General features: G+C 49.1%; 1 protein-coding gene across 2 annotated transcripts; it reads right to left on the reverse strand.

Annotated features, from left to right (window-relative positions):
- Window positions 1-238: 238 nt before the first annotated feature.
- Window positions 239-16885, reverse strand: S100A1 (S100 calcium binding protein A1). 2 transcript variants are annotated; one of them, XM_082202673.1, is made up of 3 exons: window positions 16736-16885; window positions 1626-1818; window positions 239-580 (listed from the first exon to the last, which is right to left on the reverse strand). In XM_082202673.1, exons 2-3 carry the CDS (start codon window positions 1764-1766, stop codon window positions 437-439), a joined length of 285 nt encoding a protein of 94 aa, XP_082058799.1. In that variant the 5' UTR covers window positions 1767-1818; window positions 16736-16885; the 3' UTR covers window positions 239-436. The 2 variants fall into 2 exon arrangements, with proteins under 2 accessions (XP_082058799.1, XP_082058800.1); XM_082202674.1 differs by lacking the exon at window positions 16736-16885 and adding an exon at window positions 3781-3914.
- Between the last annotated feature and the right edge of the window lie 1132 nt (window positions 16886-18017).

Here is an 18017-nt window from a genome sequence, read left to right on the forward strand (position 1 = left end):
GCTACTGACATTCGTGGGCGTATTTATTTTAACAACACTGGCCGCATTAGTTGGTGCCGCCAGCGGTAGAAGTGAAATTGAATTTTTCTGTTTTTTAGTTTCAGCCCTTGCGTGGATAGCTGAGTAGGAAGCCCGTGAAAGGTCCCAATCCTGGAACCGGAGGTAGTTGGCCCATCCCCAAATCTGCTCCTCCCCACTTTCCCCTGCAAGAAAAGCAGACCAGACCACCAGCAAAGGGTTGGGTGGGGGATGGCTTTTAATAAGCAGCATTGTCTGGCGAGCGATTACATGGCACTGAAAGGTGCTCTCTTTCCTCCAGGCTGGAGGGAGAAGCCAAGGAGGCTAGGAGGGAGACCGGGAAGGAGACGGCAAGAGGGGTGCCATGCCAGACTTGGCAAAGCAGCTGCTTCCGTGGCTCGCCAGGGCTTCAAGCCCCTCAGGAGTTCTCCCAGAAGAAGTTGTTGCAAGCCACAGTGAGGGCTGCCACCAGGACCACAAATTCCTGGAAATCGACCTCCCCATCGCCGTTCTCATCCAAGTCATGCATGATCTTGTCCACTGCTTCTGTGTCCTTCTGGGCCTGCAACACAGGAGAGAAGGGGTTCATTTTTTACAATTGTGTCATTTTACTACTGTTTGCATTGCTCGCCAACCCCACTCACTCCCTGCCCCATGTATTCACAGCTCCATCTAACCCACTCCCTGTTCTCACAGCTCCCCTGTATCTCTCCCTCTCTGCTTTACTCTGCTGTTGTTTAGAAACCATTTAAGAACCTGCCTTCTCTCCCACTCCCCTATCCTGCTCTGACTTCCTGCAAATCCAGGATTGTGATGCTGCTCTACACATCATCCAATGGGAGCTGTGCTTTGACTTCCTAACATCTTTACGTATGCAGGGAGATTGTATGCTACCAGTCCAGTACACAGCAATGGTTGGGAATTCCCGGGAACCAAAAAGATGAGAGCGGTTTTGAAAACAGTGGCTAAAATCGGTACATTTTCGAAAGGTTCAGCCTGCCGTCTTGAATCAAAATGGCTCCCGGCTGCATCCAAACATAGAAGAAAAACCTTCTTTTGATCTCTGGAACCATCACACAAAATTTGGTTAGAATGAGCACTGCTTTGAAGGATTCAGCAATCCATCTTGATTCAAAATGGCACCCAGTTATAGCCAAACACAGGCAGAAAACCTCCTTGATCTCAGGAAACCCCATTCAAAATTTGGTTACATTACTGTAAGATGTGTCCGAATGCATAGCAGACAAACAGCATTCCAAAATATTTAACAGGACTAGCAGAAAGTTCCTGGTGCTGTTCAAACACCTGGTTTTCTGCAGCAAACTACCCTTGAACATGGAAGATCTATTTCACTGTATTGACAAAGAAGCACTGATAGAACTATCCTTTATAAGTAAACCAGTTTGCATTGACATGCAATGCGAACAGAACCCAAGAAAGGCATGCACGAATGACGGCAGACGAAGTTGTGCATCATCCCTCTGTTTAAATCCACCCAATGCCGGATTTGTGTGCTGCGGAGAGGTCCGGTATCGCTGTGCCGGCCAGTCAGGCTTGCCCTCCTCGGGGATTACTCCATTCCGTTTCCCCATTAAAACTTTCCATACCTCCAGGAAGCAGCCGAGCTCGTTCTGCAGCAGATCCTTCAGCTCCTTCTTGCTCAGCTTGTATTTGTCACCCTCCTTGCCCGAGTAGCTGTGGAAGACGGAGATGAGGCCGTCCATTGCGCTCTCCAGCTGCGACGTCATTTCTGCGGTGGTGGTGGAGGAGGAGGAGAGAAGTCCGATAAAAGAATTGACCCTGTGGAGGAATGCAGGTTGACCATCTAACTCCCTGGGTGCATGCATGCAGCCATTAACACACAGCCCAGAAATGTCACACAAGGTGGGAAAACCCACCTACCCCATGCTATAAGACCAGGAGCCTTCTGGGTCAGGCCAATGGCCCATCTAGTCCTGTTTCTCACAGTGGCCAAGCAGATGCCATAATAGTGTTACTGGAAAAATCCGAGGGCTCCCTTGGACAAAAACAAAGACACCAACCAGGATAACTTGGAGCAAAACAGCAGCCTGTAGGCTTGGCCTTTATTGAACTGTTGCAACAGGGTGTTCCCCTCACTCGCAGGAGAGAGGAAAGACCCAGAAAGATGGTGTGCAAAACCTTATAAAAACTTTTGAAATTCCCATCCTCTAGGTCAAGCCCACCCCCAGAAACATCATGCATACATTACAGAAAGAAGGGGTTGACATCATGCATACATTACAGAAAGGAGGGGTTGAGGGAGGAGTTGTGGTGGTAACCTGAGTGTCCTGTCACCTGGCTGGTTCTTCCTTTCCCCCTCCCCATGTGTCACTTCCAGGAGACAAAGGGGAGTTGGCAGTTTCCTGCCCCCAGAGGGAAGATCTGATCATTGTCCTTTGTTTCAGTCCATGCTGAATCCACTCCCATATGCAAGTTTTTTGTGATCTTGATGGTCTTCTGTCTAGGACCATCAGGGTTGGCATAGCAACTGGGCAGGGCTCCTGTGGATGTGCTGGGATGGTGAAGGGATTATGGCTGACCAGAACCAAGCCACACCCCCCCTTGATAGTCCTTGTCATATGGAGTAAAACAAAAATGGAACAGTGCAAATCCGATGTATGGTTGATTTTTCTATGAATTTATAACAGAAGTGTGGCATATGTAGTGTGTGAGTGTGAGTGTGTGAAGTTTGTACAAACTGAATGATTGGGGTGGGGGGTTCCTGCTACAGTTGGAAGCTCTCAAGCAGGATTCGAACACAAGAGCCCTCTCCCTTCCTATGGTTTCCAGCCACTGGTATCCAGAAGATTTGCTGCCTCTGTCTGGATGCAGAGCGTAGCCATCAGTGGCCTTATCCTCAACAAATTTATCCAGTCCTCTCTTAAAGCCATGCAACTCGCTGCGGCCATCGCTGCCTCCTGTGGCAGCGAGTTCCGTAGTTTAACTGCACCGCACGAAGAAGTACTTCCTTTTACCTCTCCCAAACCTCCCGACGACCCCTTTCTGTAGTCAGAAATACACCGTAGATTTGAAGCATGCTTAAAGCACATGACGTCCCCCAGTCCTGGGAACTGTAGTTTAAGGGCGCTGAGAGTTGTAGCTCGGTGAAGGGCAAAGTACAGTCTCCAGGATTCTTGGGAGGTGGGGGTGGGCAGGGAATACGCTTTAAACGTATGGTGTGTACACAGATAATTTCCCACCTGTATTCCCAGGCTACCTTTCAGGAGTTTTGAATCAAGGAAGAGAGGTCCAAAGTAAGAGAGAGAGGCTCCGCCGCCATGTTGGCATTCTGGACAGGAGTCCCAGGCATAAAGTACAGCAACAGGGAAAGAGCAGGCATGCTCCTACAGCTCTGTGGAGATTGGTGTGTTGGACTAGGGCTGGATAAATCCTGGTTCAAATCCCCCTGCCAACTCGTTGGCTTTGGGCCAGTCACTCTTGGTCAGTGTAACTATCACTGCAGGCTTGTTGGGAAGATATAAAGGTAGATAGGGGAGACTGCATTGGCCATCCTCAACTCCTCGAGGGGGGTATAACTACAATCAACTAAATGGCACAAGAAGACTCTTGCATTTTCAGTTTTACAGTAGCTTAAATGCTGGGGCCACCTGTTCCTGGCTTCGAAAACCCTTGCCCTCGCTTGCTCCCACCACACCTGCCTCCCACCCTCACCTGTGCTTCCACCACACCTGCCTCCCACCCTCACCTGTGCGGGCGCAACCCCCAAACCATCACCCTCACCTCTCTTTCTGTCCTCAGTTCTGTGTGTCGCAGCTGCCTCTGACAAAGCGAGTCCAAAATAGCTGGTCAGTGGCTTTAAATACGATCCCAACGCCCTCCCCCAGAGGAAGAAACCGATACCGGCAGCTGGACAATCTGGCTGGGAGCTCACCGGGCAGGCAGTGTCCAAATTTAAAGGGGCAGGGTGGGTGCAGGATTAGGCAGGATTCTCTCCACCACACCCAGATAGAGCCACTAAGCCCGGGGAATGACTGAATACAGTGGAAAAATTCTCATCCTGTGCAAACAGGACTCCTTTTCTTCTTCTTTTTACTCCCTCCCGAATACGCGATCCAGAGAACCCTCACGCTTTTTGATGGGGAACTGTGTCGCTCCCCCCAAAAGGCTAGCGAATAAAATCTGCCCTGTGCGAGCCCCAAAAACCCACAAGTGGAAAAAGGCTGGGGTTCTGCAACCACCGTGGTCAACATAGCAAAGCAAATCTTTGGCCTTGTTTTCACAGTTGTATTTCTCTGTTTTACTTGACCGCTGCTGGAAGTTCTTCTCCCTCCATCGCCCGCTATATTTGTTTGCTCCTTGGCCCGATCAAAGAGCGCACTTGTCCTGTGGGATACATTGAAAGCTCGAAAAGGAAGACTCCTGCTATGTGGCGCCCAAATGTTCAAGGGCGCAGGAGTCAGGGTACTTCTCTTCCTCCACTCAGACTATCAGCTCAAGCCTAGGCAGGGGCGGTTCCCCACCTGGGGAGCCCTGAAGGGCTCACTGGGAACCAGTGGTGTAAAAGCAAGGTCAGGACCTGGCGTTTTAATGGCCCACAATGCCCCAGGGCCACTTGGGGGCATTCTGGGAAACTGAAATGGCAGCTCATAGACCCAACCACCCAATGTGTCCTAGGGGCAGCTGCTGGTGGGCCCACCTGGGGTCTTAGCACCTGCTGTAGTATTGTAGGAATTTATGTATAGGTTGGCAGGAGCTGGGACCAAGCAACGGGAGCTCACCCCGTCACAGGGTTTCGAACCGCCGACCTTCCGATCGGCAAGTCCTAGGCTCTGTGGTTTAACCCACAGTAAAAGCACGTCAAAGTGCAAGTAGATAAATAGGTACTGCTCGGGCGGGAAGGTAAACGGCGTTTCCGTGCGCTGCTTTGGTTCACCAGAAGCAGCTTAGTTATGCTGGCCACATGACCCGGAAGCTGTACGCCAGCTCCCTCGGCCAATAAAGTGAAATGAGCGTCACAACCCCAGTCGGCTGGACCTACTGGACTGGACCTAATGGTCAGGGGTCCCTTAACCTTTTACCTTTATGTATAGGTTGGGGGGGGGGTTGCCCCTCCAGCAGATATCATGCACATGCATCCCACTACCAAAATCAGCACACTTTTGTGATTTGTCCCCACAAAACACTTTGTCACAGTTTCTTCCTATCTATCTATTCAAAGGGCCTCTGCTGCACAATACCAAATGTAACAATTCACTGACAAATGTATCTATGTACTGACTCGCTGGGAAAACTTCAGAAATTCATATAGACATGTGAGCTCAGCTACTCAGCAGCCCCTCTGCCTGAGTGATAATTCCTGGCTTCCTGATACCTGAGTGCCAGACAGGTAGCCATTCCAGAAATAACAAACCCAGATGAAGACAAAAGGGTGGGATTAACTTGGCTGGGAAACAGGGAAATGTAAATATCTCTTTTGTTTCACTTGATAGGTGTATGGTGGAGGGCAAGGGGAACCATGGGGCAGGGTCCAGAATGCTCAGATTACTGCCACCAGACCTCCCCTTTCACGATGTAACCATGATGTATTAATGATGTAGTTTGGGGGGGAGGTGTAACATGGGGATTAGGGATGCGGGTGGCGCTGTGAGTTAAACCACAGAGCCTAGGGCTTGCCACTCAGAAGGTCTGCAGTTCGAATCCCTGCGACAGGGTGAGCTCCCGTTGCTTGGTCCCTGCTCCTGCCAACCTAGCAGTTAAAAAGCACGTCAAAGTGCAAGTAGATAAATAGGTACCGCTCCGGCGGGAAGGTAAACAGTGTTTCCGTGCGCTGCTCTGGTTCGCCAGAAGCGGCTTAGTCATGCTGGCCACATGACCCGGAAGGTGTACTCCGGCTCCCTTGGCCAATAAAGCGAGATGAGCGCCGCAACCCCAGAGTCATCCGCGACTGGACATAACGGTTAGGGGTCCCTTTACCTTTAACATGGGGATTAGCAGCTAATAAAAATTTGGGTTCTCTTTTGTACGGGGCTTCCATCTTGCTCCGCCTGGTGGCAGGTGGGAGTCCTGTCGCGACAGTCTTCAATAAAGACCAAGTCTACTGGCTGCTGTTTTGCTCTGGTATTCCTGGGTGGTGTCCTTGGTTGGTTGGTTTTTTGTCCCAGGGAGCCCTCAGATTTCTCCGTTAACAGTTGGAAGCCGGTCACTACCGCCGGTCCTGATCCTATCCATGTTTACTCCGAACTCTGAGTTCAATAAGAGCATTGAAAAGCCGTGCTGAATCAGGCCCATCTAGACCAGTGTCCTGTCCTAAGAGCTCAAGTGGTGGCTGTTAGAACTGGTAGGGCAGAAGGCAGGGAGCCCAGCAGTAGGTGGCGCCAGAGAGCCAACGGTCCCATCCTTTCTCTTCCTCCCTGCTGAGTTCTACCAGGGGCAACCCTGAGACTAAGCAGGAGGAGGAAGCTGACAGCCAGGGTCACCCTGGAAGTAAGAAGCCATGGCAGTGACCCAATGGTCAAAGAAGAACCCCCCCAAAAAAACCCAGGATATTTGGGCAGGCCGGCATCAGACCGAAATCATCCTGCGAAATCTCGGCAGCGGCACGTTGGCCAGGCCTGACTCCTGAGAGGGGTTTTTTTTTTTGCTCAGCGCCCGGTCTATTAATACCGCGAGTATGGTTTCTGCCGTAACGGTGGCATTGTCCGGGGACCTGTAACCCATCCTCTCGATAAGGAGGGCCCGCGATCGGGTGTCTCTGCCAGCTTCCTATCGGACAAAGGGTGCTGTCAGAGGAGGCCGCTCGGGTGACGGATCCGGGCCCACCTGACTCTGGGTTACGCAGGGATGAGAAAGGGCCCTTGTTGAATGAAAACGCGCTGCCTTCAATGGTTGCCGCGGAAACGGAGGAGACCCGAAACCGGATTCCGGGCCTGGAGCAAAGCCCAACTGGAAATAAACAAAAAACAAAAAAACCACAACCCACCCACACGCCTCGGGTCCGGTTACAAGACCTGGAGCTTGTGGCAAGAATAAACCGTCCTGGCATTAATGATGCAAGGGGGAGAGCATTAATCATGCAACGTGTTAATTGTGCCTTTTCCTCCTCCAGAGCTGGATTTGGCATCCTTGTTCTCAGGCATAAGTCACGATGTTTCATGCCACCCCGGGCACACACGGGGCAAAGTCAGCTCAGGGCAGGCGGGGCTGCGGTTCTCAGTCGGCTGCCGTGTGGGGAAATGTCGAGGGCACCCCAGGGGTGTGGCGAAAGGCAGGGCTGGGCACATTTTTTTAGCAAAGCGTGGGAAGGCTTCAGAGTTGCGGGATCAACTTTGTTGGGGTGGGGGGGCCTGGTGCAAAATGGCGGCTCATGGAGGCAGAGCTAGGCTCAACATGGCCGCACTGGGGACGGAGCCTGACCAACAACAGGGTTTGGGAACTTGCAGTGGGGGGAATAATTACCTACAATACGATAATCTTTATTGTCATTGTCCCATACAGAACAACAAAACTGAAAAATCACATAAGACATTCAAAACCCAACCTACGCCAGCCCATGAGCCAAGCATTGTGTATACAAGAGAGAAAACAAAACACAATATTCAGTAAGGTAAAGGTAAAGGGACCCCTGACCATTAGGTCCAGTCGTGGCCGACTCTGGGGTTGCGGAGCTCATCTATTTATCTACCTATTTATCTACTTGCACTTTGACGTGCTTTCGAACTGCTAGGTTGGCAGGAGCAGGGACCGAGCAACGGGAGCTCACCCCGTCACGGGGATTCGAACCGCCAACCTTCTGATCGGCAAGTCCTAGGCTCTGTGGTTTAACCCACAGCGCTACCCGCGTCCCTACAATATTCCGTACAGTAGTCTAATTTGAAGGCACAGGAGTAGCTGTGTAATAGCCTATCATATGTATTGATTTCATTTATTTGTTTGCTTGCATTTATATCCTGCTTTTTACTCCATGTCAGAAACCATATTGTTCCTGTCCATCCAGACACTGACCAGTCCCAGGCGTCAGCAAGTTGGTGGCCTCATGTGCTTTCCTGCTTTTATTGTTAATGATGATTATTATTCATAATAGTGATGATATTTTAGCCTCCTTGAGTTTCCTAGTTCCTGCCCCAGTCCAGGTTTTCGGGATAGAGGGTACCATTTTAATATTCCGAGCTATTGTTGTGGGTGCCGCTCACAAAATGGTGTCTGCATGGATGTGGCATGTCACAAAATGGATGCCACAGGAGCGTGGCATAACTCAAAATGGCTGTCATAAGAGGTGCTGGTGGACACACAGACAACCTCTGCCCTTGGTTCTAGCAGCCTGGTAGGAGTCAAATCAGATTTGCAGAGAAGACTCAGCGAGACTCTTATTGAGGGGTGAGGTCTGAGTCTCTTTGCATTATATCAGAGGTTTTCAACCTTTTTGAGTCCACATCTCTCTTGACCACTGCATTATACAGGTTCCTGCAAGGCTGAATTGTAAAGTTTCTATTGCCGCACAAAGTTTCACATGCACCTTCTTTTCCACCCAGGCTCTCTACGGTGTTTCAGACTCTACAATCACTCTGCTCACCATCCTCTATATTAGCAGGTCCCCAAGTGCTAGTTTATTTTAAATAGATATAATCATTTGACAATCATTAAAAATAATCAACAAATCTGCTCAAGAAAAAAAGCCTTCACATCCTTAATATACTGCAATAAAATACGGCAACGTAAAACAACATTTTTTTCTAAAAAGAGAAAGACAAAAACTGCTTGAATTAGCATTTATGGAAGGTCATTATTTTCTTAATACAATATTGTATTAAGGGGCAACCTGCTTCCCCATGATTTATTTCTAGAGTCGCTTGCAGTTTTCACTCTTAGGTGTTATTCTTCCTATTACAGCCAAATCCCAAAGTTTCTTAGGAAATTCTTTCCACGAAGGGAGTAATGGAACTTTCCAGTTTTGAGCCATTAACATTCTTACAGGTATTTGCAGATAGGAGGCCTGTTCCTTAGGTTATTTCTTTAGGATAGGTGACATATAGTTCTGCCCTATCAATCCTAAGGGAACTTCATATTTCAATACTGTTGCTGTTATTCTAATGATCACCTTCCACTATATTTGTGTAAAAGATACACGGCCACCACATGTGGCGATATGTTCCGTTCTGCTTTCTGCAAATCTGCCTCATCTTGGCTTTCTCTGTTTGCCTCCGAGTTCGTGGTACCATTACACGCAAAAGCCCCTTTGTTTGGTGGGGCTGCATTTGCTACTGTCTCTCTTTGCCCCCCACCCCATCCCGCCCCATCGCCTTATAAAGCAGTTGGGACTCATGACATCGCCGTCAGGCTATTCTGGCAGCCAAGATTTTACTTCTCTGGTCTGGCGAAGGAGAATGTGAAGCAGTCAGGCACAAAACACACACACACCCTCCAACATTTCTCCAATGAAAATAGGGATGTCCAATTCCATAGTAGTAGTATTACTTGTTGTTGTTATTATACAGCACCCATCCTACTGGTTTGCCTCAGCCACGCTGGGTGGCTTCCAACATATATAAAACATAATAAAACATGAAACATTAAATAAACCTTCCCTTTACAGGGCTGCCTTCAGACGTCTTCTAAGGGTTGTATAGTTATTTATCTATTCAGGGGGGGTCACATAACTCTGTACTCTCCAACATTTCTCTGATGAAAATAGGGACGTCCTAATAAAAAGTGGGGCATTGCAGGGTTAAGAAATCAGAAACTGGGACAGATTCTGTAAATCCAGGACCGTCCCTGGAAAACAGGGGCACTTGGCGGGTCTGACAACATCAGGGTTTGCTCCAGTCAGATTGTAAAGCCCCCCCCCCCCAATTTTACATGTTATATGATTTGTCTTAGTACTTTAAAATTGTAAACCACCTTGGGTGCCTCGGCAGAAACATAGCTTATTAATGCAATGAAACAACAACAACAACAACAACAACATTGACAGAGTGTGGGAGTTGGGTCTACTCTTGGCTTGCCTCTCCACACGGATATGTTACAGTCAACATAGTGAATCACTGGGTAGTGATTGATACGGTTGCTTGCATGCCATTTCGAACAATGACTAGCCAGAGCATGAAACCAAGGGCAACTTCCAGATTGCCAACATGAACACACCTCGGTTGGTTCTGCTTCTGAGTTGGCAAGCCGGCCGCCATTTTGTATTCCCCCACAATGCACTGGCAATGGTGAGGGGAAATGGCAGGCACCACCAACACGCACACAGAGAATGTGGAGGATATTCCACGAATAGCCTACAAAATGGCCTTCGATGAGTAGACAAGGGCCTTAATAATTAAAAAAAGAAGAAGCACATCAAATTCTACCAGAAAGGTCATGAAATGTTTGGCCCAGCTTTGCATTAAAGTACCGGTCATCGGCCACTAGTGGGCAATGTATGCTGTTAACTCTACTGCTTCCCAGGCCTTTGCCACTGAGAACTGCAGCTGATTTTGCAAGAGCTTAAGGCGTGCACCAGAGATGCTCTAGAGACCTGCCAGCATTCCATCGCTCTCCGAATTCCTCCACGGTCTAATATTTCTCTCTTGCTTCCTGTCCCCAAACAGTTGTGTAATTGTGTAATTGCACTGCGGCGCTGTGCAATGGAGCCTTGTCATTTTTCCAGAATGGAACGACGTTCTGGAATGTTCCCACTTCCACCCAGCCTTACGCATGGCCCTTGATTTATTTTCTTTTATGAAATACATGTAAAAGGTTTCGGTTTTTTAAAGAAAAGCACAGTCATTCCTGTGGTATCGGGGCACGGCGGCACATCACGGTCACACTGCGCACCGTGCATTTAACAGAGGATTATACCACTTCAAGGGATGCGGGTGGCGCTGTGGTCTAAACCACAGAGCCTAGGACTTGCCGATCGGAAGGTCGGCGGTTCGAATCCCATTGCTCGGTCCCTGCTCCTGCCAACCTAGCAGTTCGAAAGCACATCAAAGTGCAAGTAGATAAATAGGTACCACTCCGGTGGGAAGGTAAACGGTGTTTGCGTGCGCTGCTCTGGTTCGCCAGAAGCTGCTTAGTCATGCTGGCCACATGACCCGGTTAAGGGAGATGAGCGCCGCAACCCCAGAGTCATCTGCGACTGGACCTATCGGTCCGGGGTCCCTTTACCTTTACCTATACCACTTCAACAGTCATATCCCTCCCTCCAAATAATAATAATCCTGGGAGCTTTTGTTTGTTACGGGTGCTGAGCGTTAGTAGGTGGCCCTGCTTCCCTTCACAGAACTAACATTTTCAGAGTTCCCTAGGAAGAGGGGTTGATTGCTAAACCACTCTGAGAATTATAGCTCTCTGGCCATTGCTGACATTCTCTTTACCAGCAACTGGCAACTCCTGGGCCAGGTGAATTTCCTTAAAAAATAGCTAAAACGCATACTTTTTTATGGAGATCTTGAAAAAAAAAAAAGCTCAACAACATTTGGGTCCATCTGGATTTTTACTTTTTGAAATATGGCAACCTTAATGTACAGTCCACTCATGGAGAGCTATAACTTACAGTGGTGCCTCGCAAGACGAAAAGAATCCGTTCTGTGATTCTCTTCGTCTAGCGGTTTTTTCGTCTTGCGAAGCAAGCCCATTGGCGGATTAGCGGATTAGCGCTATTAGCGGCTTTTAGCGGCTTATCTGCTGATCGGATCAGCTGATAAGCGGCTTAGCGGCTTAGAAAAAGGGGGGGGGGAGGAAAAAAACCCAGCAGGAACTTGCAAGACATTGTCGTCTTGCGAAGCAAGCCCATAGGAAATTCGTTTTGCGAAGCACCTCCAAAACGGAAAACTCTTTCGTCTGGCGAGTTTTCCGTCTTGCGAGGCATTCGTCTTGCGGGGCACCACTGTACATGGGGGTACCCAGGAAAGTCCTATTATGTGCCTAGGCACCCGAGCCACAAAGTTCCCAGGAGAACAATGAAACACACGGACACGAAGTATTTGGGTTCAAACAGGCCACAACATGGCCGGCCATGACGTAGGGGTGAGGTAGAGTACCTCCACCCCTAAGCTGGACAACCATTGAGGCATGGTTTCCTGGCCGCAATGCCTCCCACCATGAAAGAGGTGAGCGGACTTCTGAGAAGACCCATCGGTGGGTTTACTCTGAGTAGGACCTAGTTGTCCCAGAAAGGCCTATTGATATCTATCTTGTTGACCCCTCAAAAGCTGCCATAATATATTGTCTGAACTAATTATTAATGGTGGGGAGGAGAAAACCCAGAGCTCTTCACTGCAGTATAAGCTTTCTAGAAAGGTGTCGTTTTCCAACAACACAGCGTCTAGGATATCATCCTTCCATAGGCTTGATTTCGAAAATCGGAAGCTTGTTGTGTTTGGTCAACGTGGAGTAACTGTGCGCTGTACCCTCCTGGTCAACCTATCCGCAGGAAGGTTAAACTATGCAAATTTCTGCAGAAAGGTGAAGAGCTGAATTTAAAATTGGAGAGATGGGAAACCGACTTACAGATTTGTACCTCCTTAGCGGCTCATAGGGAAGTCAGAGAATTCTGACCAAAATGGGGATCAGAAATTGCTAGTGCTTGGTCCCTTGTCCCCTGTCCAGAATACAAACCAGTCTGGCGAATATGATCAGTCCTTTGCTATAATTTTCTGCTCTCAGTCTGCAAGCGATACTTGATTATTTCCCCCTGTGCTTCCTTTGCATTTATGTGATGTATTTTTGTGTTTATATACTGTGAACTGCCTTGTTATCCTCGCATGAAGGGCAGTATACAAATGTAATATACCGTATTTTTTGCACCATAACACTCACTTTTTTCCTCCTAAAAAGTAAGGGGAAATGTCTGTGCGTGTTATGGAGGGAATGCCTACGGGTGGCATGCCTACGGATTTTCCTCCTCTAAAAACTATGTGCGTGTTATGGTCAGGTGCGTGTTATAGAGCGAAAAATACGGTAAATATAGATAAATAAATAAAATTAATTCAGTAACTTACGTACGACAGCAATACAAACAGCACAGTTTTGGGCAGAGGACTAACTGCATGAGACAAACACAGGGTGGGACGGGAAAATACGCCTTCTTACATTGCTAGTGGCTCATCGTACCCAAGCCATTTTGCTCCCTGAGGCAAAGGAAAAATTGCCTCCCCCCCAAAAAAATGCCATGTACAAAATCTGACCAGATCAGCAGTTTCGTCTTATTTCTAGACCAGCAGTGGGACATTATCCCTCACCATACCTCCAGGCCACAGGGTAGCGTGGAGGGTTACAAAGCAAGCTGGTTTAGGGACGTTAGGTGGGGGCCGTCCCCCCATCCTTTGCCACCTGAGGCAAATGTGTCACTTTATTGAATAGCAGAGCCGGTTCTGGTACTTTCTGAACAGGAAGGGGTTGGGAACGGAGGGTTGGGAAGGGGGAGAAGGGGAGCTGTTTACAACTGTCTTTTTTCTCCCTCTGCCAAGACAGAGAACTCATTCAGTTCCTTGGTCCAGTAGCACCAGCGGTGCTGAGCCTCGCCCCTTCCTTTGCCCGTGGGATTTTGGAAAAGCATCTCTCTCTGTGTGTGCACAGGAACCGGGGCGGGGGGGAAGCAGTGGAACGAGCGAGATGTTTGCAAGAACACGGGGTGGGTCGGAACGGAGGGAGCTGGATCTGATGTCGAAACACAAGAAGAGCAGTGTCTCAAATCCAGGGGTGGATTTAGAGGCCGCCCCATCCCTGGTCACTGCCGCCTGTGTTAAGGGTGCCAGCGTTCCTTGCTAAAACATCACCATCAATCGACAAGCAAGTCAAGGAGGGAGACCAACGTCACTTGCTGTTCGGCAGAGCGAATGCGCCATGGGCCAGCCTTTCAACTGTTCATAGAATCATAGAATGGTAGAGTTGGATATATGGGCGGGGTATAAATAAATTATTATTATTATTATTATTATTATTATTATTATTATTATTATTATTATCTGAGATTCCGGCATTGCAGCGGGTTGGACTAGATGACCCGGGGCCCCTTCCAACTCTAAGATTCTATGATTCTACCATTTGGTGGCGGCTGATAACTACCGAAGCCGGAGGGGTGGTGGGCAGGGCATCTAATGGGAGGGGGGAGCCATCTCATTCTCCCTCCCTCGCCCCTTGCAAAGGGACAATGGGCACAAAGCAATTCTCAAACGCAAGGACCAGGTTTGGATGACGCCAAGGTTGCAGGTTCGATCCCGGGACGGGACAGCTGCATATTCCTGCATTTCAGGAGGTTGAACTAGATTACAGCAGTGGCGTAGCGTGGGCTGTCAGCACCCGGGGCAAGGCAAGTAATTTGCGCCCCCTAACCCGTGGATTTGCGCCCCCTTACCCGTGGATTTGCGCCCCCTAACCTTAACCCCCAGATGTTGCACCCGGTGCGGCCGGCCCCCCCTGCATCCCCCACACTACGCCACTGGATCATAGCTGTCAACCTTTCACTTTTCTTGCGAGGAATCCTTTTCAGAATAACGGAATTTCCCTTAAATAAAGGGAAACGTTGACAGCTATGCACTAGATGTTCCTCGGGGTCTAAAATTCTATGATCCTATGATTCCCATCATCTCTGACCATTGGGCATGCTGGCTGCCAGGGGTTGGGAGTGCAGCAACATCTGGAGGGCTGCAGGCTCTCCACCCCTGCTCCAAACTTACGAGGAAGAACATTTGCTTTTATTCTCTAATATGTGACGTGGTTGACACATCCACGCTTGCAGGATTTTCTGGGTCAGAGATGAGTCATGGGTGCAGATGGCGAAGCCAAGTCAACATAACACATGCAGCCATGGTGACTGCCAGCTCAGCGCGTTGAAGGGATCATGGGAGACGCTCCTTGCTCAGAGAAGCCACATTGGTCTAGCGCTTGGATTATTCAATTTGTTAATGATCTGGAGTGAAGGAGGACGGTCCCAATTCTGGGGTAGCCGACAGTTACCCTGCCTAGGCATTAAGTGCCACAGCCCTTTTCAGAGAGACCCATTCACCCGCGGGTAGATGACCTGAATCAGAGAAAATTAGGGCTTCCTTTAACTCTGGCTTGCATCTAGGAAACGCCTCTGGGCAGGTGCAGAGTGCCTTTTGCTTGCCAAACTGAGTAACCACCACCACCACCTAATCACCAGCCAGGGGAAAGGCATGGGCACAGAGTCAAGCTGGTTTGGGGACTAGGTGCCCACAGGTGCCAGTGTGCTCTCCAGCCCCTCTAATGGTGCCCACAAAATATCTCTTTCAAACTCCAGGGGTGGTTTGCTCTTCCAGCTCAGTTCCTGTTTGCACTGGCTCATTCTCATACACCGAAAGCACCCTCTTAAACATGCCAGGATTCAATCTTCCCATTCTGGACAGAGAAGAGGTGCAAAGAGCTTCTCTCTGCGAGAAAGCACAGTGGTCCGTGATGTGGGTCCCTTTTCCCTGTTGGGGGGCAGCCAATGGGGGGCGGGAATGCCATTTTCACTCTTTCAAATGCTGCAGCTGTTTTGTGCAAGGCAGTACCCCCACAGCAGCTATCAGAAAATACTACTAAATATTATTATTATTATTATTATTATTATTATTATTATTATTATTAAATTACAAGTACTATTACTGCATTTATGTCACAGAGAAAACAGCACAATCATAAAACCATGTAATAAAATCCACAAAAATAAATCAATTAAAAACCCTGCAGCAGTGAGTTCCATAGATTCACAACCGCACAGTGCAGATCTGCAGTGCTTTGAATGGTCTCTCCTAAACGTGCTGGCTCCCAGTCGTTCCCTGGGCAGTGCCGACATTCCAGCAGAGAGAGAGAGAAAATAAAAATAATAATATCAACTTTCCATCCTATCCCCTCCATCACCCAGCTGCCCCCACCCCCAAACTAACCCACCAAATGTGTTTGCCTTTTCCTGATAGGTGCTCCAAACATCTGGACCGTTTCAGCTGCCCTTTAAGGGAGGGCCGTCACACAGTGGAAAAGCACCTCCTTTGTACCCAGAAGGTCCCAGGTCTTGTCTCTCACCTGAAACCCTGACATTCAAGTGTAGCAAATGCTAAGACAAACGAACAAATGACCTGGTGCCGTATAAGGCATTTTCCTGTTTTCCTTATCAACACAGCTTTTTATTCAGAACAATGAGGACTAGCATCTTAACTTGACTTATTGGCAGTGCTGCCTGTCTGAAACCCTTGAATGCAGCTGCCTGTCTGTGGGGACAGAGGGAATATTGATCTAGATAGACCAGCATAAGAAGACCCTGTTGGGTCAGACCCCCAGCCCCTCTCTAGCCCTGTCCTCGCAGGTGCCAACCGTATCTCCCAGCGACAAACCCACAACAGCCCTCTCCCCTCTGGCCACAGAGGCAGAGCGTAACCCATGTGGCTAGTAGCTATGAATAGCCTTCTATTCCCATGTATATGCCCGATCCGCTTTTAAAGCCATTCCAGTTGCCGGCCATCACTGCATTCCTGTGGCAGAGAGTTCCACAGGTGAACCGTCCTGAATCTCCCAACACTCAGCTTTGCCTGCAAGTTCTGCTCTTGTGGAGAAGAGCCTCTCTCTGTGTTATCCACGTGATGCGTAATTCTGTAAACTTTTGCCAAGCCACCCTTTCCCCTCGCCTCTAAGCTGAAAAGTCCCAGATGCTGAGGCATTCCGTTTCATGTGTCCTTTTCTTGGGAGAGCAGAGAGGAGGGGAAAGCCGTGCCCAGTGCTGCCCCTTCCCCAATCCCCTTAAATCGAAACCACTTACTTAAAACCTGGAGGGATCTTGCGTGCGGCTGCTGCAGCAGGTCTGGGCTAGGTGGGTGCCAGAGGGACTTGCCTTGTACCCGGGTCTGGACCCTCCCCCCGGACCCTCCCCACCTCCGAGCACCAATGAAGGGAAGTCGGCAACCGGTCAGAAAGCACAGAAGTCTGTTTGTCTAGCCTGCTGTGGCCCAGCAGAAGAGGCCGTGGGCATAACAAAGGCCAATTGTGCCCCATCTCCGAAAAACAGCCGTCTCTCACAACCGCTACCTCTCAATTCTTCCTTCATAAAATGAAGGTGGGGGAGAAAAAATAACCCTCTGAGGTTTTTCAAGCAGCCAAGCTCAAATATTCGGTGCCTGGGTGCTTTTCGCTTGTTTGTTTTTTTACGCAGCGTCCAAAATTCTGGGACAGGGAAAGCAAAAAAGGGGGTTATTGATTGGGGGTGGTGAAGCTGTGGCCCCGCAGGTGTTGCAGAACTACAACTCCCATGAAACTTTGCGGTTGGCCACGCTGGCTAGGGGCTGATGGGAGTTTTGAGCAGCGAAAACTGGAGAATCACAAGCTCTCCATCTCTGTTCTGCGCCTCTCTACGTGCATTTAATGTGTGATCCCTAATTGGTTGGGACCATAGCTGTCACTTACAGATTTGAAAATAAGGGACCAGCAGCCTTGAAAATAAGGGATCAGCAGCCAAAATAAGGGATTTTCCGGGCACAGGTATGTTCAACTTCTGAGCCCCTCTGAGCCAAAGGCAGAAAGCCCAGCCAGCAGCCAAATGAAGCCTCATCAATAAGGGACAGCAGCGGGACATGGCGCTGGGATAAGGGACTGTCCCGCCAAATAAGGGACACTTGACAGCTATGGTTAGGACGTGTGTCTAGGAGAGGGGTGGGCATGCGGCTGGACTCCCAACTCCCACAATCCCCAGCGGTTGGCCATTGTTGGCTGAGGTTGATAGGAGTTGGGAGTCCTGGATGGAAGACTGAAGAAACCCCAACTAAAGAATCATGGCAAGAAAAATTGATGAACTACGCAGAACTGGCAAAACTGACATACAAGCTACGGGACAAGGATAACTGTGACTTTAAAGATGAATGGAAACCCTTTACAAAGTACCGTATTTTTTTGCTGTATAAGGCTCACTTTTTCCCTCCTAAAAAGTAAGGGGAAGTGTGTGTGCGTCTTATGGAGCGAATGCAGGCTGCGCAGCTATCCCAGAAGCCAGAACAGCAAGAGGGATCGCTGCTTTAGCTGCGCAGCGATCCCTCTTGCTGTTCTGGCTT

The sequence above is a fragment of the Podarcis vaucheri genome (genome assembly GCF_965113315.1).
Source record: "Podarcis vaucheri genome assembly, chromosome: 16".
Classification (NCBI taxonomy): Eukaryota; Metazoa; Chordata; class Lepidosauria; order Squamata; family Lacertidae; genus Podarcis; species Podarcis vaucheri.